The 26,892-nt window shown below is 59.1% G+C and overlaps 1 protein-coding gene across 1 annotated transcript in view; it reads right to left on the bottom strand.

Moving 5' to 3' along the window:
• Positions 1-16,381, bottom strand: part of ELN (elastin) — a 31,370-nt gene extending 14,989 nt beyond the window's left edge. Inside the window, exons 1-14 of the mRNA XM_012640239.1 lie at positions 16,216-16,381; positions 10,452-10,502; positions 9,484-9,513; positions 8,962-8,994; positions 5,424-5,459; positions 4,845-4,925; positions 4,342-4,410; positions 3,621-3,662; positions 2,613-2,684; positions 2,276-2,305; positions 1,720-1,791; positions 1,051-1,092; positions 608-667; positions 305-355 (exon numbers count right to left, since the gene is read on the bottom strand). Coding sequence (XP_012495693.1) covers positions 305-355; positions 608-667; positions 1,051-1,092; positions 1,720-1,791; positions 2,276-2,305; positions 2,613-2,684; positions 3,621-3,662; positions 4,342-4,410; positions 4,845-4,925; positions 5,424-5,459; positions 8,962-8,994; positions 9,484-9,513; positions 10,452-10,502; positions 16,216-16,297 — 751 coding nt within the window. The 5' untranslated portion in view covers positions 16,298-16,381. The remainder of the gene's footprint in view (positions 1-304; positions 356-607; positions 668-1,050; positions 1,093-1,719; positions 1,792-2,275; positions 2,306-2,612; positions 2,685-3,620; positions 3,663-4,341; positions 4,411-4,844; positions 4,926-5,423; positions 5,460-8,961; positions 8,995-9,483; positions 9,514-10,451; positions 10,503-16,215) is intronic.
• Between the last annotated feature and the right edge of the window lie 10,511 nt (positions 16,382-26,892).

The following is a 26,892-nucleotide window of genomic DNA, read 5'->3' as shown; positions in this document are numbered from 1 at the left end:
GGAGGGATGGAGGGAAGGAAGGAGGGATGGACAGAGGGAGGGATGAATGGATGGAGGGATGGAGGGATGGATGGAGGGATGGAGAGAGGGAGGGATGAAAGGATGGAGGGAACGGGGGATGGGTGGAGGGCAAGAAGGAGAGCTGGAGGGATGGGGTAGGGATGGAGGGGGAGACAGCTGGATGGACAGTGTTGAGCAGTTGGGCAGGTGGAGGGGCAGGGGCCGCCTTGCCTGTCTGTCGGGCGGCAGGCCCTCAGTAGTAATGGGGCTGGGGCCGGCTGGCGGGGACTCCAGAGGTACTTACCAAGCTTTGCTGCTGCTTTAGCTGCTGCTGCTGCAGCCTGGGCGCCAACCCCTGGGGAAGCAGGGTGGGGAGGGAGTGACTCTGAAAACGGTGCTCCTGTGTCTGCAGAGCCCACCCGTTTCCAGCCCCAAGGGAACCAACCCGCTGAAGTCTAGGTTTGGGTGGGGCCTTCACAGCAGGCAGAGGCTGGCGGAGCTGCCGCCACCCAGGACCTTTCTCCAGGTGCAGACCCTTCAAGATCATACAAGGTGAGGGTCATGCGAAATGCTCCCATGGCTGGAAGTGGCCGGAGGCTTTCCTTACCTGTCCCTGTTGGGTAGCCAGCCTTGGCCCCTGCACCCGCCACTCCTCCGGGCCCGTAGCCTGCAGAACAGAGAGGCTCAGTGGTCACCATGCAGACATGTCACCACTGCTGCCCTCCCCTGCCCTTGGGGCCCAGGCTGGCTCTAGTCTCCACCTGTCACCCCCAGCAAGAGTGAAAACAAATACTAACGTGTGGGGGCTCATTATTCCCATTGTACAGATGAGAACACTGAGGCTCAGAGAAGCAAAATGGCTCAGCCAAGGCCTTGCCATGGGTGAGTGGAGTCAGGCTGTCTGAGTCCAAATTCCATGCTCTTTCTTTCTGGGATTCCGTTTCACCCCTCCCCCAGCTTGGTGCCCAGGCCTGGGGCCACAGCACCCTTGCCAGGACCCTGGAACCGGAAGGAGCTGGAAGCCCACAAGTCTAGGAGGGCCTTACTCACCGTAGGGCAGTTTCCCAGTGGTGTAGGGCAGTCCATAGCCACCTGGGGAGAGGGCAGGGTGGGCTCAGGGGCTGCCTTGCTGAGCTCCCACCTACCCAGGTGGACAGATCTACTCCTACAGGTGCTGTGGCCTGAGAACCTCCAACAAGGGCCCTGAGCTGCTCCCAGTGGCTCTCAGGAGAGCAGAGGCCCTGGGTGGAGGAGGGAGAGGAGACCCATCCCCCTGCAACCCAGGCCCCACCATGGCCCTAGAGTCCTAGGATCTTATGTCCCCTCTGCCATGGGAAGCATCTCACTGTCTGAGCTGATCGTGGCTGGAGGGGTGGGGGTGTGGTGGGTTGACGTCAAAGGGGTCCTCCCAGTGAGTGGTGTTTCTTACCATCCACACAAATGGCTCCCGTCAGGGATGTGGCTCCCTGTGTGTGTGCATGCATGTGCGTGTGCATGTATGTGCGTGTGCATGTGTGTGCATGTGCATGTGTGTGCATGCAAGTGAGTCTGACACCTGTGGGACTGACCTGCCTATGCTCTCCTTGGCTGGTGACCATAGTGGGCTTCAATACCCAGGCTTCCCGATCCCCCACCCCCAAGAGACACCCTTGGCCAAGCAAGTGCCCCCTCAGGCCGACTCTCAGCAGGGAGGCGCCGTGAGTCTCGCCTCTGACTGACCTGGCAGCTTGGGGGCCTTGATGGGGTAGCCCAGGGGGACTCCAGGCTGCTGGCCCCCAAAGGGCCCAACCCCTGTAGGGATAAAGGGCGCAAGTTCAGGTCCAAGCAACCCCTTCAGACCTTCCACCTCACGCTCTACTTTCTGCTTAGATGGAAGGGGCTCCCCGCTGTGCCCAGAAACCGCCCTGCCTAGAGGGCCTCCCTGCCTGTTCATCGTGGCCAGCTGAGCTGTCCCTGGCAGCAGGCCACTTCCTCCAGGAAGCTGCAGGACTGTCTCCCTCCTGGGGTTTGGGCCCCAGTCGGGCCTGCAGCCCTTGTAGCCCTTGCCACGATGAGTAGCTTTCTGGGATCATTTGGGCTGCTACACAGATGGGGGCCTGGGTGGGGGCAGCAGGTGTGTGACTGGTGGCACTTTGTGTGGAAGCCAGCCAAAGGCCTGGAGCACAGGCATGAGGGGAATTGGGCAGGCCTGGGTGGCATTGGGGTGCCTAGCTCCTCCCAGGGCAAGAGCCCCTGCCCGCTGGCCACCCTGCTGGCCTGACCGGCCTTGCCTCACCTGGGATTCCGGCAAAAGCTCCGCCTACACCTGCAATGACAAAGACCTGTCACTGCAGCCCTGGCACCATGCACACAGGGCCGGGGAGCACCGAGGGGCAGGCAGGCCCAAGCAGTGGCCAGTCCCGCCTGGATACCTAGCTCCTGCTGCCCTGACACCCGCTCTGGGATTTCTGAGCACCGTGCTGCTCACCCCAGCTGGCTGTCCCAGGGCTGGAGCAAGGGGTGCCCACCTGGAGGGCCAGAGTGAGCCCAGGATCCCCATCCCATCTCGTGTCCCAGGCCGGAGGGCGGAAGAAGAATCCCACCATGGGCCCCCAGCCCAGCTGGCTGCATACCTGGGGCTTTGGGCTTCACTCCCGCTCCAGTGGGGACCCCGGGGAGCACCCCCACACCTGGAAACCGAGCTCCTGTGGGGGCAGAGAGGGGTCCGGCGGTGAGGGCATGAAGGCAGGCCCTGCAGCCCAGCAGGGCACCCCTCCCCTCCTCGGGTCCCACAGCCGATCTCCTGTGACAGGCACGGCTCATGGGGCCGGTGGAGGAAGGACCTGACTGGTGGTGACTTTCTCTCCTGTGTGGCCCAAGGTCAGAAGGTCTGAGTTTTAATCCTATTTCCCGTCCATGTGAGCTCGTGCCTCATCTCTACGCTGGAGTTAATCACAAAAGCCGCCCTGACCACCCTCGCAGAGCAGGCAGAGAGAGGGCGAGCCGGCGTGGGGTGGGCCTGGCCGCAGCCCAGGGAAGCCGGTGCCCTTGGAGTTCTTGCCCGGTGTCACTCCCGACCCAGGCCCACAAAGCAGCCATTCAGCCGCGGCCGGGGACCCCTGTGCCAGTGTCTCCCACCTCTCCTGTGTCCCCTGGGGCTAGGCCACCTCGGCCAGGAGGAGGGACGGGGAGGGAGGGCCACCCTGTCAGCAAATCCTGCAGAGCAGTCTGAGTCTGGGCTTTTGGGGGAATTCAGAAGGTCACATGCTGGGTCGGGTGGTCAGGCCCTGGCAGGGAGTGGAGGCCGAGGGCTCAGCGCTTAGGGGTCTCCTGCAGGGCAGACTAGTTGGGCCGCACCCTGGTGACTCACAGCTTTTGGGAAACAGCTGGTCACACTGGGGTCTGTCCTCAGGGGCCTATCTCAGACTGTGATGATGGTCTGGGCCTAGGATCAGGGCTTGGGTGGGGCCGGGGACACACCAGGGACCTTGTGTCCATAAGCCTGAGCTTGGATGCTGGGGGAGACAGCACTGGTCAGGACCCAAGGCCTCTGGTGGCCTCTGCTTGCAGGGCAGGAGGGGCACCAGGGAGACTGACAGGGGCTGCTTCTCTTTCTGTAGGTCCCCTCCCTCTGCCCTCACCTGGGAGCACTCCACCTGGGTATACACCTGGAAGCCCCACACCTGCGCCAAAAGAAAAAGGAGCCATGAGCAGCAGCTCAGCCTCTGGGTGCCCCTCCTCCCGCCCAGGCAGCTCCAGGGCTCCCAAACCAGCAGCCTGTGTGCCTGGCGGGGCAGCCAGGGACAGACATGGGGTGGCCGCAGGCCTCCTCCCACGAGTTTCGGAAGTCATCTGCACACCCTTCTGTGCGTGGATTTATCTCTGTCTCCTGGAGCCTGTTTACATGGCCCGGCCAGCCCACCTCTGCTAATAGCTTCCAGATGTCCCCTCCCTGCTGGGTGGATTCAGGCAGCCTTTTGTCTAACCTGAAGTCACTTCCTAAAGGGCCTGGTGCAGCAGAACAGGCACCGATGGGGCGGCAGAGGACGCCGGGCCCACTCCAGCTCCACCATGACTCGTGGCAGGCCCTCCTGCACTGAGCCTCAGTTTCCCCAGCTGTCACTGGCCAGCCTGCCACAGAGCCTGTCTCTGGGGTCTGTTTCTCTTCCAAGAAGGTAGGCCAGGCCCTTCCCCCCATGTCATAGCCACAGGTACCATGCTTTGGCCTGGTTGTTTCCCTGCCCTGCCGCAGCCAGGGCCACCCTTCCTCCTCCAGTGCGGTGGGCTGGAGGGGGTCTGTTCCTCCCTGACCTCTGCCCCTCCCTGACCTCTGTCCTCCAGCCCCAGGGAGTCCACACTGACCCGGCACTTTCCCAGGCTTCGCTCCGGCTCCGACTCCTACTCCAGCTCCAGGCTGAGGAACCACTGCACCTGTCACAGAAGGGGCTGGCATCAGAGCTGGCTCCGCCTGGGACCTGCAGCCTCGACCCAGGGAGCTCAGGGCCAGTCACCACACCTGTAGACACGCCTAAGCCACCAACACCACCAATACCGCCAACTCCAGCAACACCTCCAAGCCCAGCATCTGCAGAGCCAGCAGCGGGAGAGGTGCGGGTCATACAAGGAACAGTGGGAGGAGGAAGGGCCCTGGGCTGCACGTTGAGGGCCCAGTGCTGAGGTCTGGCTCTGCCACCAACTCACTTTGGGATGAGGCACAGCCAGCTGTGTCCCCGAGCCTCAGTAGGTTGGAGAAGAGGTTCCTGCCCACCTGCCTCCCAGGCCCCGGGTCAGGGAAGGCTCTTTGCAGAGCGGAGGGTGCAGGGAAGCCAGAGGGCTTCCGGCATGTCCCTGCGAGTGCCACTCACCAGCCTTGGCAGCAGCTTTATAGGCTGCAGCAGCGGCGGCCGCTCCGCCAGGCACCAGGGCCCCCGGGAAGGCGCCAAGACCTGCGGAGGGAAGGACGGGGTGAGGGCCTGAGCTGTCACACCCATGGAGACCCCTAAGCCCCAGCCCGGCCTGGCCCTGTCCCGCTCAGGAAGCACACTCGAGGCTCTTCTGGTCTGCGGGACATCAGTGCCAAGTAGTGACCACTGCTCGCAGGACCGGATTCTGTGCTGGGGGCTAACATGTCAGACAGCTCCCTCAGCCTGACAAAACTGCGTGGATCTTTTGGGATCAAACTTCCACACCCACCTCCTCCAGAACCCCTTCCTGCACCCCCTCCGTCCCGGGGGCTTTCTCTACCTGGCCCTCGTCACTATTAAAGCTGTACCCAGGTACCCAGCTGTGACTCCCTCATGCTCCAGGAGGCTGCTTGGGGCAGGTAGTGTCAGCATTAGGCCCCATCAGTGCCCAGGACAGAACCTGGCCTGTACCCCTGTACGCTGACTCCCTCAAACTGGGCAGATACTCAAGGGGCATCTTGCCCAGGTGTCGATACTAACCTGCCCCAAGGCCAGCACCTGCGAGCCCTCCAACACCTGCAGAAGAGAGAGGAGACAGAAACAGGTGAGGAGAGGCCGGGCTGTGGGCAGCCTTCCTGGGCCCAGGGTGAGAAGGGTCTGATGGAATGGGGGCAGGAACCTGGCAGTGCTGTGATCAGCATGTGACCACTCAGGTCCCTAAGGGGGTCCCTAAGCCTTTGGTATTCGGGGCTGATCCTGATGGAATAGCCACCACCGTTTAGTGACCCACTCCTATGTGCTATGCAGATGGGACTGTGTCCCGGCTCCCTGACAAGCTGAGGGCCAGGCCCGGGCCTGTCCTGGGAGTCCTGCCAGCTAGTGGGGCTCAGCAGGCTCCCTGTGGGGCCGGAGCTGAGCAGCCTGTGCGTAGGACCTCGCCCAGCCGGGCCCTGCCCTGCTCCCACCGTCAGCCCCAGTCCAGGCCTCTCTTTTCTTCCCTGAAGGTGTCCCCTGACCCAGCCCCTCCCCTCCTCTGTATTTGGGAGCCCCTTCTGTCCCCGCCATCTGTCTGTCCTTCTGTCCAGGAGCCTCTGTGCTAAGATGTTTATGAGAAGCCAAATGGGTCCCTCTGGCTCTCTCCTTTCCACATCTGGACCCAATCGCTCCTTCTCCCCCTCGGGGAGACATTCCGTGGCCTTGGCCCAGACCCACGGGCAATCAGGTTGGAGTTTACAACCGTGCTGGGTTTGGTTCCAATTATGTGAGGATCTCTCCTGTGAGTGCCAGTCCTGGCTGCCAGGGTCCCAAGCCCCAGGGATGAGACCTCCCCAGGGACGATCCAAACTTGGGGCCTGCTGAGCCCTGGAGGGGTCTCGTGGCTTCCACTGGGTATGGCCTCCTTTCCCAAGGGCCCCTCCCCACTCATCTCCTACTAGTGTGACCTGGGCCCCTGAGGCTCGGCCAGCCCTCCGTAACATGGGTCTCCGCCCTGGGCGGCAGTGGCATGGCGGTCAGATGAGACCCGCTTCCCAGCACCCAGGCCCTGCCCCCTGGCTCTGGCAGTGGCTTCTGTCAAGCCAGGCCTGTTTCCCGAACTCTGAGAGGGCAGGGGACACACTCAGACCTTTCCTGTTTGCAGAGGGGCGGGGGACTGGACAGGAAGTGAGGCAGGCTAGGGCAGGTGGGGGCAGGCAGCCCCTGTGCCGTTGTCTGCCCCTTCCCACGGCCCCAGCCTCGGCGGCACTGGTCCCAAGGCTGCCCTCCAGCCTGGCCAGCTTTGTCCTGCTTGCCCTCCTCCCATTGCACTCACTGCCCCAAATGCCACAAAGTAGGAGAGAGGGAGGAGCTGCTCACAGCGGGGAGCCCAGGGACCTGGCCCACCCAACCCGCTTTGTTCCTGGAGTCAGAGAATTCTGGACTCAGATCCCACTACTTCCACCCACTCTCTGCATGGACGAGCAGGCTGGTCATTTCACCTCTCTGAGGGTCAGTTCCCCCATCCACAAAGTGGCCATCATGCCCCCTACCTTCCTAGGACCAGTGAACTTGTGAGCAAATAGCACCTAGTGTGTGCAACCTGCCAGAGCACCCAGTGGGTGCTCTCCACCCCTTCCTGTCCTTGCCCGCGCCCCTCCCAGGGGGTGCTGGCTTCCAGCCGGCGCTCAGGGTGCATTTGGGGAGTGCAGGCTCCCAGCTGCCTGGTTCCCCGCTGAGAGCTGAGGCAGGGTGGGGCCAGCCCCGGGGCCAGCTCAGCCGGCCCACCGCCTGTGGCGCCCACGTGGAGAAGCAGCTGCCAGGCCACCCACCCTCTATTGCCAAGGGATTAATTGTTCCCAAGCACAACACGCACTGCCTGTGCCCCATTCCATCCTGCCTGGGCAGGCCCGGACGTCCCCATAGCCCGGATGAGGGGAGCTTCCCTGGGGGCACCATGGTGGCTCTGCCCAGGCCTTTGTAGCCCTGAGTCCCAAGCCTGAAAGACGACCTCAGGGTGGTCATTGACTCCAGCCCCCCACCTGGAGACAGTGTACTTTCCTTTAGAAAGAGATGCTCTGACTTTCCTTTTGGTCTACTCCTTCCCCTTGAGCTGGAAGTTCTTCCAGAAGTCTAACCTAGATCTTTCATTAATTTACTTTAGCACCCATCCACCCTGGGACTCTGTATTCGGTTGTCTCAGTCTTTCCTCCGGTGTTCGATTACAACCTGCCCTGTATCCCGTGCTGCCAATGGGATCAATCAATGTACCCTCTGGCTTTGCAGGTATGACCTTAACCATTTGGGTCCTCTAGGCCAAGCACGGTCCAAGCTCCACACCTTACTTGTCTAGACCTTCCCTGCACTCTCTCCACCATCAGAGACCCTGCTAACACCCCTCGCCTCTGCAGGAAGACAGGATGCAGGGGCTGGCAGGGAGAAGCAGTAAGCCCTGAGTTCTCCTGGCCTCACTGCTCCCTGCAGACCCCAGGAAACCCGTTGCTCAGGCGCCCTGCCCTCCTCCTGCCTCGCCTGGCCCCAGCCCTGGAGTTTCACAACCCAGATGGGCTTTCAGCGAAGGGGAATCTGGGTCTCGCAGATTCATTTGCACTTGGATCATCAGCCATCAGGATTTCATAAGAGCTCTTGGACATCCAAACTGTGTCCTAGAGCCTCGGGCTTCAGAGCCAGGGCAACACGGCGCAGGGTGGGGGGCCAAGGCCACATGTGGAGCATCTCACGCCGAGGGGCCATAAATCTGGACAGAGACGCAGTTTCCTCCACCTGCTTCTTATCCGCCAGTGTTTCCCGGAGGGACCCGCCCCCTCTGCTTCCTGGGGGTGCATTCCCTGGAGCCTAGAGTGGGCCTTGGTGGCAGATCTCAGACCCATGGGCGAGACCAGGATAGATTCGGCCACACCTTCTTACTGGAAAACTCCGTGGTCTGGACACAGCTGGAAGGGGCCTGAGATCAGGAAGGGAGCTAGCTCGCCTGGGGCCAGGGTCAGTGTCTTGGGGTCAGGGCTTGGCCTGAGGCCAGGATTGGGACTCATTTGGCGCCGGGGTCAGGGGTCAGCCTGGGGTTAATCTCAGGGGTTCGTCTGGGGCCAGGATTCAGCCTGGGACCATTGCTCAGTCTGGAGTCGGGATAAGGGCTCAGACTGGCTTCAAGGTCAGGGCTTTCTGGGGTCTTGGCGCAGGACAGACAGGGATTGGTCTTGGGTCAAGGGTCAGCGGACCATCCAGGTGGAGTCTGGGGCCGACCACCTGGGTCTGAGCCCGAGTGCCTTTTTACAGGCCTGGGGGCCACTGGACCCAAGACAGTCCCTCCCTTTGCGTTCAACATCAGGGCTGTTTCTGAGACTGTGCAGAAGGGGGGTCTCTGGGCAACAGGGCACAGAGGCACTTGCAGGGCAGAAGCTGGACACTCCTCACAAAGGGAGGACAGTGAGCTGCCTCCAGCTTCCTGTCCCTGGAAGCCCTGGGGCCTGGCCCTGGCCCACTCATTCCTGGGGGGCTGTCGCTGCCCACACCTCCCTCCCTCCTCCCGTGCGTTGGCTGCCTTGCCCAGTTCACAGCGGTGCTCAGAGGCCGTGGGTCTTACCTGGCTTTGCTGGTTTGCCTGCAGCACCCAGAGCTGCAGAGGGAAGAGACAGTAGTGAATGGGGGGCCCTATCCCCTCTGCCCTGCTATTTGTCACCCTGGGCAGAGTGAGGGCATCTGGGATCCCATGTCCCAGGTCCTAGCAGGGCTATCAGGGAGGGTCCTCCCCTGGCATACGGAGCTGCCAGGAGCCCAGCTCTGCCCCAGATCTGTGGTTTCCCCTCTCCGAGCCCTAGTTTCTCAGCCTCAGAAGAGGAAGGTGATGCCTGCTCAGCTGGCTTGGCAGGGATGTTTCTGAGGATGAAAAGAAATATGCAAGGCTGCAGAGGTCACGAGGGAAAGGGCCCAGGGGGAGGGCTGGCAGGCCAGTGGGTTCTGGCTCTCAGACAAGGCTCTTCCCCTGGACGTGCCATCTATGACATGTGGGAGCCCTTCATGCTTGGGCCTTCTGGAGTTCTTGTGACTGAGGATGTGTGACACCCAGACCCCTTCGGGAGGACCCAAGTTTGGTTTCTGAGCTCACCTCCTAGTCCCAGGCCTCCAAGACCAGCCCCTGTGTTGAGAGAGAGAGAGAGAGAGACAGACAGACAGATAGACACGGAGAGAGAACCATCAATACCTCGGATAAGCTTCTGCCCCAGCCATGGCCAAATCCATCACGACCCAGCTACATGACCTTGAGCAAGTCCTAACCTCTGTGAGCCTCAGTTTCCTCATCTGGCTCATTGGGCCAATAGCCTTTGCCTGTTTGTGTCTGAGAGAGCCCTGGTGACCCTCCCACCCCACTTCCACATCAGTTCTGAACATGCAAGAGTTTTTTAAGTATTGAAAACATTACTTTCGATTTTTCAGTCTACTTGAAATCATTACGCTCTTTTCCTATATTAAAAGAAAAGACATTTCCCCCTCCCCCGATGCTATTGTCCCTCCATTTTGCCCATTTTCTTTCTGGGGATGGGTGCTCTCAGTCTCCATCTGCACATAATCATTGCTTTTTCCTTCAAAACTACTTCCCCACATTGCACAACAGACAGCATATTCATACTTTTTATAGCCGCCTAATAGTTCAGAGTTTATTCAATCACACCCTCCGGTCCGGCGGGTTTCTTGTTTTACATGTTTTGCAAATAACACTCCTATGAACCTTAGTGCAGATTGTTCTTTTTCTCTTCTTTTCAATTATTTCCTTTGAATGGGCTCCCAAGAGTGGGATTAATGGTTTGAAGACTGTGAACTTTCAAATGGCAGGAATGCGTGAAGGCGCCCCCCTCCCGACAGCCTCACAGCTCATGTTTCATCTTTCAGAAAATGCATGCTCTTAGTGGCTGCAAAACAGTGTCATGTTAACTGCGTTTTTAAAGTGGGCGTCATTTCTGGGTCCTCGGGGGGAGGCATGTTGGTGTTCTTGCCTCCTGCGGTGTCAACATGTGCATCTCTCACTAACAGCATCATCTGCCTTACCTGGCCGTGTGTGAGTTTCATGTACGTTACCTGGGTAAAAGACTCCTCCGGGAACTGCGCCAGGAACAGCCCCTGGGACCCCTGGAAGGAAGCAGGCAGAGTCAGTCCTTCATTAGCCAGAACTAATAAAAGCACGGAAACAAGGATGCTGCCGGGGGGCGATGATGATATTGCTTGTCTCCAAAGCAATTTCTGCTGACCAAGAAATTTCTGTTGATCAAGTGTTTCTCCTTCTTGCTCCTCAAAGTGGCCCTGTGAGGTTGGAAGGGCAGGGCTAACTATTATTGTTTTAACAGATGTGAAATCAGGCTCAGAGAGGTTAAGGGATGTCCCTGGGGCCACACAGTTGGAAAGAGATGCAGCCTGGATTCAAACTCAGGCCACTCCTCTGAGGATGATGGTTTGCAAGGAGGTACCTGGTTCTCCTTGGAGGCAGAGGCCGGTGGGCGGGGAGGGGCCCAATGGGAGGCTGAATCTGAGCACCTCTCACCGGGCAGCTCACTCTCCCATGCTCTGAGCAGCTGGGCAGGGACCAGAGCCGCGGAAGGGCAGGCCGGGCTGCCACAGTGAGCAGTTAGGAGATGCAGCTGCTGCCAGCAAAAACGCAGCCATTCCCACACTGATAGGACGGCGTGAGGTCAGCGTCCTCAGCCACTGGGCAGCCATGCTTGGGTGGGGCTCTGGCTGGCTGACACAGGGCTGTCTTAGGAGGCGCCGGGGCCGCAGGGGGACACCATGAATGAGCAAAGTGAATAGTTTCCTAAGGAAAAGCTAATTCACTGGCCAGGCAGGATCACGAGTTCAGTCCCCACGGACCAGTGAAGCTCTCACTGGGGAACACTGTGATGCTGGCCCCAGACCCGGGCCTGAGCCGTCACCATGGCAACAGACTGGGTCCCAAACCGGGCCCTGGCTCCACCCGAGAAGGCCTCCAACCTCAACAAGGCCCCAGCACAGCCCCTGCACCGCCCTGCTGAAAGGGGATAGGAGGGTCTCGTGGGGCACAGGAGGGGCTGGGGGCCAATGTCAGGCAGCTCTGTAGTGTGTCCAGACGTCTGGCCTCTGCGGCCTGGCGACACTGCACAGCTGGGCTTGCCGGCCCTGGGGCTCCATCAGCCTCAGCTGCAGCCCAGCAGGGTCGGGGATGCCGAGCTGTCACGGCCACCCCGTGCCAAAGCCCCGGCGCCACCCCCCTCCCCAGTGACTGCCGTCCAGGCCCGAAGCGTGCAAGCAATCTGGTCAGCGCCTTGGGGCCCAGAGCAGTGGCCCCGGGAGGGCTGGGCCTGCTGGGAATGAGCACTTGGCCCTGTCATCGGCTGCCAAGCCCACACATGGCCTGCCTGGGGCCTTTGATGCCTTCCCTGGCTCCGACCTCCAGCCCTCAGCTCTGTCTCTTACATGTCGTCCTCAGCCTCGGCCTCTGCCCTTCCTCCCCGTCTCTCCCTCTGCCTCCTTCCTCACAGCCCTCTCTTCCTTCCTCTCTACTCTGTGGCTGCAGAGCAGACTGCGGGGAACGGTGTGGTGGGAGGGCAGAGTGAGGGGCTCAGGACTGGCCCCTCCGGCTTCTAATCCTGGCTTTGCTGCTTCGTACCACCTGTGCAAACTTGGGCAAGTCGCTTGACCTCTTTGAGCCTCAGTTTCCCTTTTTGCAACGTGAGGCTGATAGCCACTGCCTTGCAAGGTTGCTGCGAGTTATCAAAGGGTTCGAGCAACAGGCCATGTCCTGTCCTGGACTTGCCACACAGTCATCGCTCTCAGATGAAAAGACAGTGACCCTGAGTTTCCATTTGCTCCTACTTCGCTGCACAGTACATGCCCAAAGCCAGGTATACAGTAGGTGCTCAATGAATGATGGGTGAATTGGATGGAGAGGAGGCAGGGAGGTTGCCTATGGATCTGGCTCTAACCTGCTCCATCCCCAGCTGCCCTAGGGGCCTCCCCACCTCGGACTTGACAAGCCCTCTGGCCTGGCTGGACCCCAACTTCCTCTGTCTCGGGGGTCTGCTCTCCAACACCCCACCTGCAGCCAGGCCCTTTCCAGAGGAGGACTCAGCTCCCCCCACTCCACTGTCCTCTTCTCCCCACTCTCCACCCCCTCGATCCAGATCCCAACAGCGTTTGCCAAGCTCCATGCCTGAACCACGGCAGCCTGGGAACTCGAGATTTCCATCCCCATTTCTGCTCCAAGGGAACAGAGACAGCTTAGGGTCTGCAAAGGTTCCTTGCCTGTGTCTCTTCAAGTGTGAGAGAGGAGAGCATAAAACAAGACAGGCGTTGATCAAGGGCTTTGGAAAGGTACCAGCCTCCTCCCCACGCCCTGTGGGTCATCTGCATCCCACCTCCGCGCCTTAGCACCAGCAGCGCGACCTGCCAGGAATGCCCTCGCCCCCATCCAAGTCCCACCCGTGCCCCAAGGCTGAGCGCAGATTCTCCCTCCTGCCTTCCCGGAGCCCGCAGCTCTCCCGTCTGTGCTGCTCAGCTGGCCCAAGGCGCTTGGCCCAGAGAACGCTTGTCTTGTTTTATGTGGGTTTGGCTTGTTCCACCGACGAGCCCGGGGTGGAACTCGTCTCTTGCGTCTAAGAATCATGATCCTAGACTCTCAGGGATCATAACAGTCTTCCGGCCTGGGCTGGAATGCCTTCTGCAAACATCCCTCGTGCCTCTGCTTGCACACCTCTCGTGACAGGAAAATCACCACCTCCCAGTGCTGTCAGCTCTGCCTGCAGAGAGGTCTTTTGCCTATTGAGATAGAATCTGCTCCTCTGTCCCTCCAATTCTGTCTGCTGGAGCCCCCTAAACCGAGGCTCACTGCTCATCCACTGACAGCCCCTCAAACATTTACCTTTCTTTTAAGGTCTAACTGAAATGTGACTTCTGCCATGAAGCCTTCCTGGGTTTCCTGGGGCTCCTCCAGGCCACCTCTCCCCCAGTCCTGTCCGCTCCACCCATCATTGCACATCTATTTACATACCAGCTGCCCCCCACTAGACCAAACATGGCAAGAGGGTGAATTAAACTTTAGAAATGTGCACTAATTACAGCCCAAGTTAGCAAATTCTGAAAAAGAGAATATACCTTTTCAAAAATTAACATTCCCATGGTCCTCTTATATGATGCATTTCTTGCAGATATTGCATTGCTGGAACCTCCCACTGGCCCTAGGAGATACTTCGGGCAGGGATGTTTCTCCCCATTTTGCAGCCAGGGAGACAGACAGCCAGTGAGTTGAAGCGCCTGGCCAAATACCCGCAGCTGACCCTGGTCACATGCAGGGCCTTCTGCCCAGGGCCTGGGCTCCAGGTTCAAAGATTTGGGGGCAGCAGGCCAGCCAGCCTTGGCAGGGGGCTTTGCCAAGCCAAAGTCCAGGGGGCCGGCTTGGAGAGCAGATAAAACTGCATGAAGCTGTTTGTTGTTTGCATGGAGAAGGCTGCCAGGGGTTTTTCAAAAACAATCTGACCTTTGGTGGGTGACTCTGTCCCCTCCCACACGGGGATACATCGGGGATACATCGGCCCTCCTGCCAAGGCCCTAGCAGACACACAGAGCGGATCAACCTCTAAATCCCAGCTTCTCAGCCCTGGTGGTTCATCAGTCACCTGGGGAGCTTTAAAAGTCCCTGTGTCCCAGCCCTTCCCCAGACCAAGTCAAGCAGGAATTCTTGGGTGGGAACTCTAATACCTATGCAAGTTGAAAACCCCTTTTCCCAACCATCCTCACTTCTGAAATCAGGAAAAAGAAAGCTGATACTATTTCTGGGGGATGGAGAGAGAATTACACCTGGTTTAAAGTCTCAGGTTCTCTTTGTAAACAGTGTGGGGGCTGGGCAGCTTGTTCTTCCCTGGAAGCTCTCTCGTTGCCCCTCCTTCCCCCATTGCGACACAACACGGTTCCTTGGAGCTGGGGGAACGCCAGTAGGTAACATCCTCCCCTTTGCAGGAAAGCTGGGCTCCCCCAGGATAACCAGATGGGTGGCAGTGAGTGTGTCCCTGATCTCTGCAAACACCCAGGAGACCTCACCCACTCCTATGGCCCTTATTTGGAACCCCCAGTTCAGCCACCTGAGACAGAGCTGAGCTTTGCAAAGAAAAAGGCCAGCTGCGCATCCAGTGGTGTCACTGAAGATGCCAGGAGAGGGTTTGCTCTGCCCCGGGCCTGCGCCTCCCCAAATGCTCTCTGGTACCTCACTCCCACGGCTCAACCTCTGGCAGAGAGCTGGCTGATGCTAACCCTCAGGGCTGCCTCAGCCTGCCCAGCCCGTTTCCCCGTTTGTAAAGTGATGCTAAGTCCTGACTCCCAAGGTTCCCGTGAGGATTTGCTGCAGTGCTATAGGTGGCAGCGCTGTCTGGAAGGAGATTGGGCAGGGGTGGGGTCCCCCTGGGAGGAGGTGTGCACAGGCCAGAACTGCTGCCCTCTAGCACGGACTCGCTGCCCCTGCAGGGCCTCACTGGGTGGTGCCCGCATCCCCTGGCCTCGTCCAGGTCCGGGAGTGGACCCTGCATAGGAAGCTCCTGCTCCCATCAGCAGCCCAGCCGGTCAATCTCGCGGAAGCAGCTGCTGCTCCTGCCCAGCCCCCCAGGCTCCCTGCTCCACCCTGCAGCCCCCTCCCCCCCTACTGGAGATCTGGTTCTTGCGGCAAGGAGGACTCCCATGGCAACCAGACCCCGCCCAGGCTCCCCCAACCAAATGGCCCATGAGCTGCTCCTGTCTCTTCCCATGGCCCAGATGCACCTTCCATGCCCCCCAATTGGCCACTGCATAGGGGACACCCTTGAACCCAATGACCAGCTATGCTTGGGTCGGGGCACACACCAGATGGTCCAGCAGTGACCTAAGGTCCACTCCAGCCTCCACTCCCAGCTGCACTCTCTCAACAGGAGCCAGATACCTTCCCCAGCTTGCCTTTCTCTGCTCATGTTCCACATCACACACATACTCGCAGGCACACACATGCATGCACACACTCAGTCACACGCACAGTGACAATCTACACCCAGCGACACACCTGGACACCAGATCTCCCAGGTGCATTATGTCGGGTGGGATGTCTGCACACACTAACAGGCACCTTCCACACCCCTCCCATATGTACCCACACACTCGTCTAGGGAAGAACCTGTGGACAGACATCCATACCCTCCCTGCCACCCCTCCACCATTCAGTGACATATTTGGGCATATGCACACATGTGCACCTGTGCAAGAGCACACAGCACGCTTGTTCACGCACACGCACACTCGGGAATCCCAGCGCTCCTCACAGGGATAGACCACAGCAGCATCTTTTCAACCTGCAATCCCACAATCCGTGTAGCCCTGAACTTCCTTCGAGGGGGATCCTGACATCCCAGGAGTCAAGGAACCTGCTGAGGTCACACGGCTCACTGCCGCTGAGCGGGTCTCAAACCCAGGTCCCCCGCCCCCAGGACTGGCACATGCACCCCGCTGGGTCCACAGGTGTGCAAATCACCAGTGCCCCCAGGCCAACGGGATCTTGGGGGGCCCTTCCCAGGTGTGCTCTGGGCCCCCCATGGGTAGGGCACCCAGGCAGAGCAGGGGCCCCTCAGCCCTTGCAGGGCAGCAAAGCCTGGACACTGGGTCGGGACCCTCCTCAGTCAGGGGTGATCATTTGACAGGTTCCTCCTCGGGACGGGGCTGGCTCCTGGGGGGACAGTTCTGAGGACCCGGTGGCCAAAGGGGGTCCTGCCTGAGACCCTGGGAGGAGCCGGGCGAGGGCTCCCTCTGGTGAGTCCAGCCGCCGCAGCACGGGAACGGGAACGGGGCGAGGGGCCCTTACCTCCGGGCCGAGAGGAGTGGAGGACGGACAGCAGGAGCAGCAGGACTCCGGGCCGCGGGGCCGCCGCCGTCAGACCCGCCATCTCGGGGAGAAATGCCCCAGCCCGCTCTCCGCGCCTCGTTTTATCCCCAAAGCGTAATTGCTGCCTGGTCGGCTGGAGGGAAGGAGGGAGGGAGGGCGGGGAGGGCGGGCTGGGGGGGTGCGGGAGGGGCAGTTACGAAAGGCACAGCCTGCCCGCGGGTCGCACGAGCTGTGGGCTCTTTCCTGCACACACGCGCGCACACACACTCGCGCACACACGCACACTCACTCTTCCCGGCTCTTTCCCGCTTTCCCTCTGTGGCTGTTCTCTCGCTGCTGGCCCTGTTCCCGCCAGAAAGTGCGAGGGGGGCCTCTGCCAGGACAGCCCTCGGGAGAGGAAGCGGGAGGGAGGGCCCGGCGGCCCGGCCAAAAATCCCAGCCCCAGCCAAGGCCTGAGCGGCCAGGCCCCCGCCCCTCCGGCTGGGCCCCGGGCCCAGTGTGGGGACACAGGCCAGCTGTCCCGCGCCTCGGCCCCCGCCCCAGCCCTCCAGACTCCCCAGCACCCCCAGGCCTGGCTAGAGACAGGTTCTGCCCAAAGCTGGGGAGGGGAGGTGTTGGGCGGGTCTGGGGGTTCTGGGGGGCCAGTGTGTGCAGGGGTTGAGGGGCTGCAGGCAGAATGGCCTGGGAGGTAAGATCGGGTTGGTGTCGCTCTGTGGGGCATCCAGGGGATGGGAGGGGGACACTGACACTCTGCAGGGCTCCATTCTGCAGGGACCAAGGTCTCAGCCTCCTGCCTGCAGCTGGGGAGGGGTGTTGGGCAGGTCTGGGGTCGATGTGTGCAGAGGCCGGGGGCTCTGGCCTGGAAGTTAAGGCCATGCTGGTGTTGTCCCCTGGGGCATCTGGGGCACGTGGACGACACTGTCACGCAGGCTCAGTGCTGTATGGGCCAAGGTCCCAGCCCCACACCCAGCTCTGTCTGGCAAAGGTCAGGCTGGACCCCCAGGTTCCCCGATTGGTAAGAGGGAGACGGGAGCCCCATGCAGACGGAGTGGCAGCCTGGCCTTCTCGTTATCACCAGGCCACCACCCATCCCAACGCTGAGCACCCCTAGCGCCCAGACGGGACCTGAGAGCCCCCCAGAATGCAGGTTCTCCTGGCCCCTCTGGGACGGGCCAGACCTGACATTCCTCTGGTGGCCAGGAGGGGGCGGCCTGCTCTGAAGCAGCTGGGACAGCACCACAGGAGAACGTTGAGCCTGCTCCGACTGCCGCCTGAGCAGGACCCCGACACTGGGTTTTTTGGGGGATGGGATGCAGGGTGGGACAAGGGGTGTCATGCCCCCCCTTGCTAGTTTGGAAGAAACGGGGGAGCCAGAGGACAGGAGAGGGAAACCGGTTGCTTGTCCTAGGTCACAGCCAGTTGGGGGACGAATAGAGGCCATGTGTCCTGTGGGCTTTTCTCTGCACCGAATGGCTCTGAGGGACGACTTGGATACCCGTCGTCCAGCCAGGAGCACGGTGTCAGTCTGGAGCTCCAGCAGAGGTGGCCGGCAGTGGACAGGTCAAAGGCAGGCATTGGACTTAGGTGGACCTGGGACTAATTCTGGCTCTAGCACTTTCTGGCAGGAGCAGGGGGTAACCTCTCCATAGAGCTTCATTTTCCTAGTCTGTCAAAGGGTGAGAAACAACCCTAGCTCGGAGGGTTATTGCAAAGATAAATGAAATGTGGTCATATATTTCTGCACTGTGCCTGCCAGATCAAAAATGCTCTGTGCTCATCTGGTACTAGTGCTGGCATAAATACTACCGTTGCAGCCACTAGTTCTGCGAGCGCCACTCCTGTTTTTAGGGTAGCTGTCAAGTATGGCTCTATACTGGGCCACCGTGGGACCCTGGACCATCCCTCCTTTTCCCTAGGTCTCTTGTGTTGGCAGCTCCAGACTTCTGGCAGGTGGAGGCACGCTAGGACAATTGTCTTGAAACTGTGATTGCGCAGCAAGTGTACAGCTATTCCTTACAGTGTGGGTTTATTTAGGGGCAGCTGATGGAGATTTTGGGGGGTTGAAGCCCTCCAAGCCCCCTGAGGGTGAGGGTAGGGCACTCTGGGGCAGGGTCTGAGGATTGATGCCTGGGACGTGCCTGCGGCAGGGAGGGGCGATCAGGGGTGCGCCTATGTGCCTTCCCTCTCCCGGGAAGGGGAAAGCAGGGGTTCTGGGGGGAGCTGGGCCCCACTCCTCTCGGGCCAGTGACGTGGGCAGGAACCAGCTTTCAGACTTGCAAACCGCAGTCTGCTCGGAGTCTTTATTAATTCCAGGATGGGGAGAGAGTCTGGAGCCAGCAGGAGGGAGCTTGCTGTAGGGGACCCAGGAGAGGTGTGGAGGGGCGCTTGTAGGGGTAGGCTTGAGAATGCCGGGCTGACCTCTATCCCCAGGGCCAGGGCCCTGCGTCCTGCCCCCAGCCTGTGTCCCCTTCCTCCTTTGCAGCCTCTGCGCATTGCAGGGGCCCCATAGCACGCATGCCACAAGGCTTCTGCACGCCTCAAAAGGGGGCCTCAATTCGGAATCAAATCCATTGCCCCGATCATGCAGTGCCATTTAGCCCAATGCGTGCAACACGTAATGTGAAGACTAGGGATTATAGTCCTCGGCCAACATTCATTTATTCATTCATTTCCTTGTGCATTCAAGAAGCCCATCGGCCCTCCACTGCTTGGTGCCACCTCCCTGCCTCGCTGTGCAGATTAAATAAGGTCATGCGTGCAGAACCACCCACAGACAGCTGCCTGCCGCGCCTGACCACTTGGCGAGCATTGGCTTCGCCAATATCGTTGACAAGCCTCGCCCGCCCACTTGCTGGCTGGCTTGGTGCGCCAAGGGACACCCAGGTGAGTCACTCACAGGCCATCTCTGTCCTCCAGCTCCTCCAGACGCACCCATTTAGGAAGGACAGAATTTCCAGCCTCTGTGTGGCTCTGAGAATGGCAGGGCTTTGCTCAGAAACTCTCAGCTGCCATCCAGATTCAGTCTAGACTTCTGAGTTTGGCTTTCAGAGCCTGGCACTACCTGGCTCAACCCGCTCTGCTGCCATCCTGCCTCCTGACTGGCTCCTTTCTTGCTGCCGGAGCTGCCCCCCGGCCCCCAGACTTGTCCTGGAGGTCTGGGTGCTGGACCTTTGGTGGCAAGGCTCCCTGGTTTCAGCATGTCCCAGCCTCTATCACTCCAGGCCTGTCCCCACCCCAGCATCTCTGTCACCTGGACCCCTCTTAGGGTCCTTAATGTGCAGGTTCCTTGGGCTGAGCTTGGGTGCTTCCTCTTATGCTCACTGGCCTGGGTGGGCATCATGGAAGGTGGTTTGAGGGTGAATCCAGTTCTGTCTCCCTTGGCATCCACGAATGTTGGATAATAAGCACAGATGTGCCTTCCAGCAGCCAGGGACAAAGGCTGCTGGGGTGGACAAACCCCTGGAATCCATGGGGCATGGCTTCTGTGTTCTTTCTTGTCTATGCATGGTCCCGTCATCTGTTGAGTGCAGGACATACTGCTGCCTGGGACCCTGGGCCAGCAAGAGAGAGACGGGCTGCTGAGCTAGCCTGGGGAGAGCTTGGTGCCAGCCAGCCGTGGAAGGTGCCACTGTCGGTCATTCATACCTGCGTATGAGCGAGGGTCCCTCCAGCCAGCCCCAAGGGAAACAGGGCCAGCACTACACTAACAGGGGAGCGTGCACTTCTCATAGGGACCAAGCTGAGGTTTGGGAAGGAAACGAATGCTGGTCGTGTAGATGCGGAGGCAGGAAATCAGCAGCAAAGCAGAGCCCCCCCCATTCCTGAGACCCAGCTGCAGACATTGAGGCCAAAACCTTTCCCTCCTCTGATTTCAAACTTTCTGCTAGCCGCATAAAATAAAACATAAGTAAAATCACTTTTAATAATACGTTTAACCCAACATATCAAAAATATTATCATTTCAACATATAATCTATAAAAAATGATTGAGATATTTTGCATTCTTCTTTGTACTAACTCTTAAAACTGATGTGTATTAAACATTTACTCTGAGAGTGCATCTCGATTTGGGCTGGTCACGTTTCAGATGCTCAGCAGCCACATGTGGCCACCAGCCACGACAACATAGGACAAGACTGTGAGAGGACAAGTGAGGATGTCCCCAGTGCAGGCATGGTGGCCAGGCAGGAATCTGGAAACAGCCAAGGGTGGATCCTGCTACGCAAAGGTTGGAGGGAGAATGGGGCTTGGGGACGGGACTTGAGGAGAGGGGCAGAGAAGGAGGGACGTCCTCAGGGCTGGCAGGGAAAGGCCTAGGGCGCACCCACGGCAGGCGAGAGGCCCTGCCCTCGAGCTGGTCGCCGAGCCAGCGAGGGCGGCCGCCTGCTGCAGGGTACGAGGCAGCACTGGCCCACAGCCGACACCTCCGCTGGAAGATGAGGAAGTCCTCCTGCAGCTCGTCCCTCCCCAGAGGTGGCCGGGGACGCCCCTGATGGCAGAAAAGGCCAGGAAAGGAAGGAGGCTGGTGCGGGCACAGGGACTTCACTGGAGGTGAAGGGTCTGCAGCCGAAAATAGATCGGACGCAGTGTGTCTGGGCCATTTGCTGGGCGTCGCTTCGTCACTCGGGGTTGGCCCAAGGGAAGAACAGGCTGTGCTCTGAGGGGGCCTGGGAGTTGTGCAGGGGAGGCCGGAATTCCAGCCCAGGTGCTTCTGCACCCTCCAGGCTAGGGGTGGGGTCAGTGGTCATCGCTGCGGTTGTGATGGGGACTGATATTGATTAGTGTGTGACCTTGTGTGGATTACCTAATAATGGTGATATCAACAATAATTAACCCCCAGAAGCCCTGGTTTCCTCCTGTGGACACAGGCTTCTTCGCAAGTATTTAAGATTGAAAACTTGTATCTGCGAGAGTCAGGTATACAGCAAGTGCTCAAACATGGGGTGGGGTCCATGACACCATTTCAGGCAACTACAGCAGATGATTGAGGCCGGGTGGAGGGGGAAGCTCCCTCCCCACGAGCCCCCACTGGCTGCCTGGTCTCTGATCCAGCAACCCCGGGCAGGGCTGTGCCTCCTCCAGCCCGGGTGTTTGTGTGTCGGAGTGATTTGTCAGTCTGGGTCCTTGGCTGTATGCGCAGGGGCGCGGGGGTGGGAGTGGGTGTCTCGGACGGGCTGTTCTGCCCTGTGCTGTTCCCACATCGCCTCATGGGCTGTCTGCGGAGGGGAACGTCGTCTGGGAAGAAACATCGCAAGCCGGGTCGCTCTGCACACCCCCTCTCCGTGGGACCCCGGGACGGAGGAGTCCGGAACGTGCCTCTCACTGACACTTGACAATTTACAAAGCACATCTCCATTTTCAATCGGGGATATTATTATCTCAGTTTATAAACATATGGGTTAGCAGCCCTGTCCATAGACTCGGGCCCGCCGGGAAGAGCATTCTTGGCACCTCCTTCAGATCAGCTACAGGGTCTCTCCCTCCCCCCCCAAACCCACGCATCTTATGGGGGAAACAGCAGGGCCCACCTCCCCAACCCCCTTGTTGGAGCCTGTGTGCTCCTGTGCACCCCACATCTGTGCTGGGGTCTCGCCGAGGAGCGGAAGCCCGGGGCTGGGCTGTCCCTGGAGCTGCTTCCCAGGGAGTGGACCTGTAGGACGTGCTTTCGTCCCCAGACTGGCGGGAAGTGTTCCCCTCTAGGACACCCACTCTCAAACAGATGACTTCAGGCTGCGTTTGGTTTGCCACCTGGGGAGCTGCTTGGGAAGGGCCGAGATGGGAGGTCCATAGGGTGGACAAGCACAGGAGTTCATGACTCAGTAAACTGTCATGCTACACAGGGGAGGGAACTGAGTCTTGAGGAAGCGCAGGACTGGCCCAAGGTTGCCCAAAGGCTCCGTGGCCTGCGGCTGAGGCCTCTGGGGTATTTCACCCGCCAGCCAGGCTGCTCTGGAGCGTAGTGATGGCCCCGGCTGAGCTGCGGGGTCTCTCAGCACCTGGAGGGCCCGCTCTTCCTTGGGCGGGGCACACAGTGGGGCCCGCGGCTGAGCTGCCTGCCCCTGGTGGTCCCCAAGCCGGCTCTAGTCCTGGTGGGCAGAGCTGCCGAGGCTCTCACCCCACCCCTGCGTCCTCCCTCGCGCCCTTATCTCCTGGCCTCCTCCAGCCCGCCGTGCCCAGGAGCCCTTCCAAGAGCCTGGGCTGGGAACACTGCCGGGCGGGGAGCTCTCTTCCTCCTGGGTTTTGCCGGTCTCCATCCCCACACCACGTTTGGCTGCTCCCCGCCCTGGGCAGAGCCCTCCACCCATGCCCGGAACCCTCAGCTGGCCTGATCCCTGTGGCGCCAGGCGGGTCCCACGGGGTGGGCAGGGCAGCTGCCAGGATGCAGGGAGGGAAGCTGTCGAGGCTGGGCCAGGGGCTCCTGCTGGGCTGGGGTAATCCACTCCCTCCTTCATTCTGTTCTTCACATTCCTGAGCGTCCTGCTCTGGTGGGCATCGGGCCTTGGGAGGGGAGACAGAGAGGACAGCAGCACCTGCAGTCCTGGGAACGAAGGGCCAGAGCCCCCTGGGCGAGGGGAGGCAATCAGGAAGGCTTCCCAGAGGAGTTGATGCTAGAGCTGAATTCCCTTCCCTGCGTTCCCTTCTCCCAAATGCTTCCCGGACTGAGGCACCCTGGCCTTTGTCCTTCAGCCCACCCACATGGCCGCCTGTGGGAGCAAAGATCTCAGCTGTCCCCGCCCTGCTTAAACCCGGCCAGTAACAGACTCTCAGAGGACGCTGGCCCTTCCTGCTCGGCCCAGACCACGTTCAGGGCTCCCATAAAGGGCCTTTCGCTCTGTCAGCACTTTTCACATTTTAGGTTGTGACTCGTCGGTGGGATGTGAAATCAATTTATTGGGTCAGGAACAACATGGAATGGAACAGAATGGAATGGAATGGAATGGAATGGAATAGAATAGAATAAGATGGGTTATGCGTGATCACATTTAGCACCGTGTCTTGTACCTTTTGTTTGAGCTCATGCACGTGTGATTGGACTGTGACGAGTTGCTTTCCTGCTCAGCACCCTCAGAAAGTCTGAAAGACACGGTGCAATGGCTGTTTGCAAATCCTTCTCTCCCCCGCACCAAGGGCTGTTGTCTTTCCATAGCAGGCGTCTGTGGTGGAGCTGAGCACATGTATGAGCGGCAGTGCGGGTGACCCCCGGAGCTACACACCTCCCCCAGCGCCCTTGGTGGCCACAGCTCAGGCCCCTGCCAAGCCAATTAAGAGCTGGGTGCTGGGGTCTTGGTCCCCCAGCTTCGGTCATCATTGTTCTCAGGTGGCTGTGTCCACCCAAAGCCCTCTGGACTCACTGGTGGGGCCACTGAGAGGACATTTTGGGGGAGATCACCCCACCCTTAGGGGGTGCTCCTTGGAACCCTGAGGATGGGGGCAGGGTTGTTAGATGGGTAGGGCTCCAGGTGCCACCCAGCTGGTACCCAGGCAGACCTGTTTTTGTTTGGTTTACGTACTGGGGTTCCGAGTGATGTTTAATTTGAAGAAGCTTCTGGGCTTTAAAAATCATCAGCCCTCGTTAGGATAGTAGTGAGTAAAAAAAAAAAAAAAAACAAACCACAGCTTGAGCAACATAATGAGACCCTGTCTCCACCAAAAAATAGAAAAAAACGAGCCAGGCATGGTGGCACGCACCTGTAGTCCCCGCTACTTGGGAGGCTGAGGCAGGAGGATCCCTTGAGCTCAGGAGTTTGATGTTGCTGTGAGCTAGACTGACACCACGGCACTCTACCCGGGCAACAGCGTGAGACCCTGTCTCGAAATAAAAACAAAAACAAGACCAAAAAAATCGCGAAAGCCACCACCACGGTGGTGGGAAGGCAGGGTCTTCAGGGATTCATTCCACCGCCAAACCTGCCCATGTCCCCGGGAGGCCCAGGCCTCTGGCTCCCTCTCTGGCCAGGAGCACCGGCCGAGCCGTGGGGTGTAGACCGCAGCAGTGGTTCTCAGTCCTGGCTGTGCATCAGGGCCTGGGGGAGTTTTTAAGCCCCGCCCCCCCAGCTGTGCCGCAGACCGTTCTGGGGTAGGGCCCAGACATCGCTACTTTCAAGGCCTCCAGGGAGTCCCGAGGTGCTGCAGCAGTTGGAGCAGGGCTGGGCTAGACGACCCGTCCCTGCGAGTGGCCCTCATGCAGGCGACACTGGAGCTCAGGCTGGTGGTTCTCAGAGCTTAACAAGCACCACAGTCACTGGTTCTCGCGGTGTGGTCCCCAGACCAGCAGCACCAGCACCACTGGGGAGCAACCTCGTTAGAAATGCAGATTCCCGGGCCCCGGCCCTCTGACTCCGGAGCTCTGGGAGGACTGATGCCCTGTGCTTTGACCAGCGTGCCAGGCGATGCTGATGCACGTTCAAGCGTGAGGACCACGGGCCTAGACCGTCACCTTCAGATCCCTCTGGCGAGGGTCACTTGTGTCTTCCAACCACAGCTTCTGACTCCAGGAGGAAGGCAAACCGTGAGAGGTCTCCAGGGAAGCTGGAAACTCCAAGTCCGGTGTGTTTCCCCAGCCCCCATGCGCAGACAAGCAGGGCCTGGCGGGGACAGGAGGGGAAGGAAGGGGGCGCCCCAGGGTGGAGCTGGCCCTCTAGGCCCTTTGCGCCCTGGGCCCTCCACACACTGAGTCTGCCTGCTCATCACGTCCTCTGTTGTCTGGGCTCCATGCTCACGGTGGGAGGGAAACAAGATACAAGCTCCAGAGGGGGAGGCAGAGCTGTCCCAAAGCCTGGCCCTCCTCCCTCCGGATGTCTGGCGTCTCTGTTTCCCTGCCAGGAGCTTCTTGGGGACTGGGGCCCATCGGAGTCCCCAGCACCCATCATAGCATGGGCCAGAACACACGCCCTGGGGGATGGGAAAAGGTGCAAGTATGGATGGACGTCTCCCACTCTCTGTCCCCTTGTCTCCCTCCCTCTTTCTGCTTCTCTCTCTCTGTCCCTCTTTCCCATCACTGTCTGTCTCTGCCTCTGTCTCTGCCCATCTCCACGTATCCCTGCCTGCATCTTTCTCTGCATCTCAGGGTCTACTCCTGCAGGGCCCGAGGCTCTCAGTTTCCCAGGCTTGCATTAAGTTGTTTATCCAAAGCAGACCCAGCTGCCTGAACTCTCCTTTCAGGCCCCAGAGGAGGCAGCTCACCCAGCAGGGTGGTCTCCGTGCCCCCCACCCCCACCAGGGTTTAGCTTCCAGCTCTGGGCGGACACAGCCCCTCTCTCTGCTTCTGCTCCACACTCGAAACCACCAGGGCAGCCTGAACGGCCTTCCTGCCACCCCCTGCCCCTCACAGGAAAGGACACCAAGGCCTGCTGGGGAGGTAGCAGTGAGGTCTCTGTGTCAGTGTACCTGTGGATGTGTGGCATTGCGTGTGACAGGCAAGACGACATCTGCTCACCCAACTGTTAACTCAACTCCACAAGAGCATCTGAAAGAGAGAATGATATACACATGGTCAAGTGCACAAAGCTCAGATGTGCACAGCCCATGGGTTGTTGCATGTCTACCTACCCACGTAACCACCACCCCCATCGACAGATAGAACACTTCCAGGGAGCAGGCTTCTTTGCTTCCCTTCCGGGTCAGTACCTGCTAGAGGTCACCACTCACCTGACATCTCTCACCATAGTTTAGTTTTGCCTGTTCTTGAACTTTGTGGTAGGTTGAATTGTGTCCCTCCAAAAGACATGTTCAAGCCCTAATCCCTGGTTCCTGGTAATGTGACCTTATTTGGAAACAGGGTCTTTGCACATATACTGAAGTTAAGAGGACGTCACACTGGATTGGGGTGGGTCCTAAATCCCATGACTGGTGTCTTATTAAGAGAAAGGAGATGGAGATTTGGACACAGAGACATAGAGGAGACACACAGGGAGAAGCTCTCTGTGCAGGAAGAGGTTGGAGTGAATTTTGTACCAGCCAAGGGCTGCCAAGGACGGCCAGCAAGCACCAGCACCTAGGAAGAGGCAAGGCAGGATTCTGTTCTAGAGCCTTCTGAGGGAGCACGTCCCTGCCGACACCTTGATTTTGACTTCTGTCCCCCAGAACTGTGAGAGAATAAGTTTTTATTGTTTTAAGCCACCAAATTTGTGGTTAATTTGTTATGGCAGCCCTCATAAATTTGTATGAATTTCATGTAAATGGAATCTCATGGAGGACTCTTCTCTGACTCCTGTTGTGTCTGTGAGACCCATCTAGGTTGCTGTGTATAGCAGGAGCCCATTCTTTTTCATTTCAGATGGAATTCCATCTTACGAATAGACCACATTTATTTATCTGTTCTAATGTTGATGTTCATTTGGGTTGTTTCTATTTTTTTTTCTTTTTTGCTATTGTGAATAATGCTGCTAAGAATATTCCCATCTTTTTGTGGACATATGTACTCATTTCTCATGGGTATAGAGCTGGGAGTGGAATTGCTGGGTTTTATAAGTACATGTTTAACTGTTTGAGGAGCTGCCAGATGGTTTTTAAAAGTTGTTACACCATTTTACGTCCCCACAGCAACGTACAAGAGTTCCAGTTGCTCCACAACCTGACCACACTTAGAATTGTCAATCTTTAAATTTTAGCCTTTTGGGGGGCGTGCAGGGGTCTATCCCACTGTGGTTTTAACTT

Source organism: Propithecus coquereli, unplaced genomic scaffold (assembly GCF_000956105.1).
Source record: "Propithecus coquereli isolate 6110/MARCELLA unplaced genomic scaffold, Pcoq_1.0 Scaffold150, whole genome shotgun sequence".
NCBI classification, from domain to species: Eukaryota; Metazoa; Chordata; class Mammalia; order Primates; family Indriidae; genus Propithecus; species Propithecus coquereli.
Note: the sequence above shows the minus strand (reverse complement) of the source record. Positions and strands in the feature narration are given on the sequence as shown.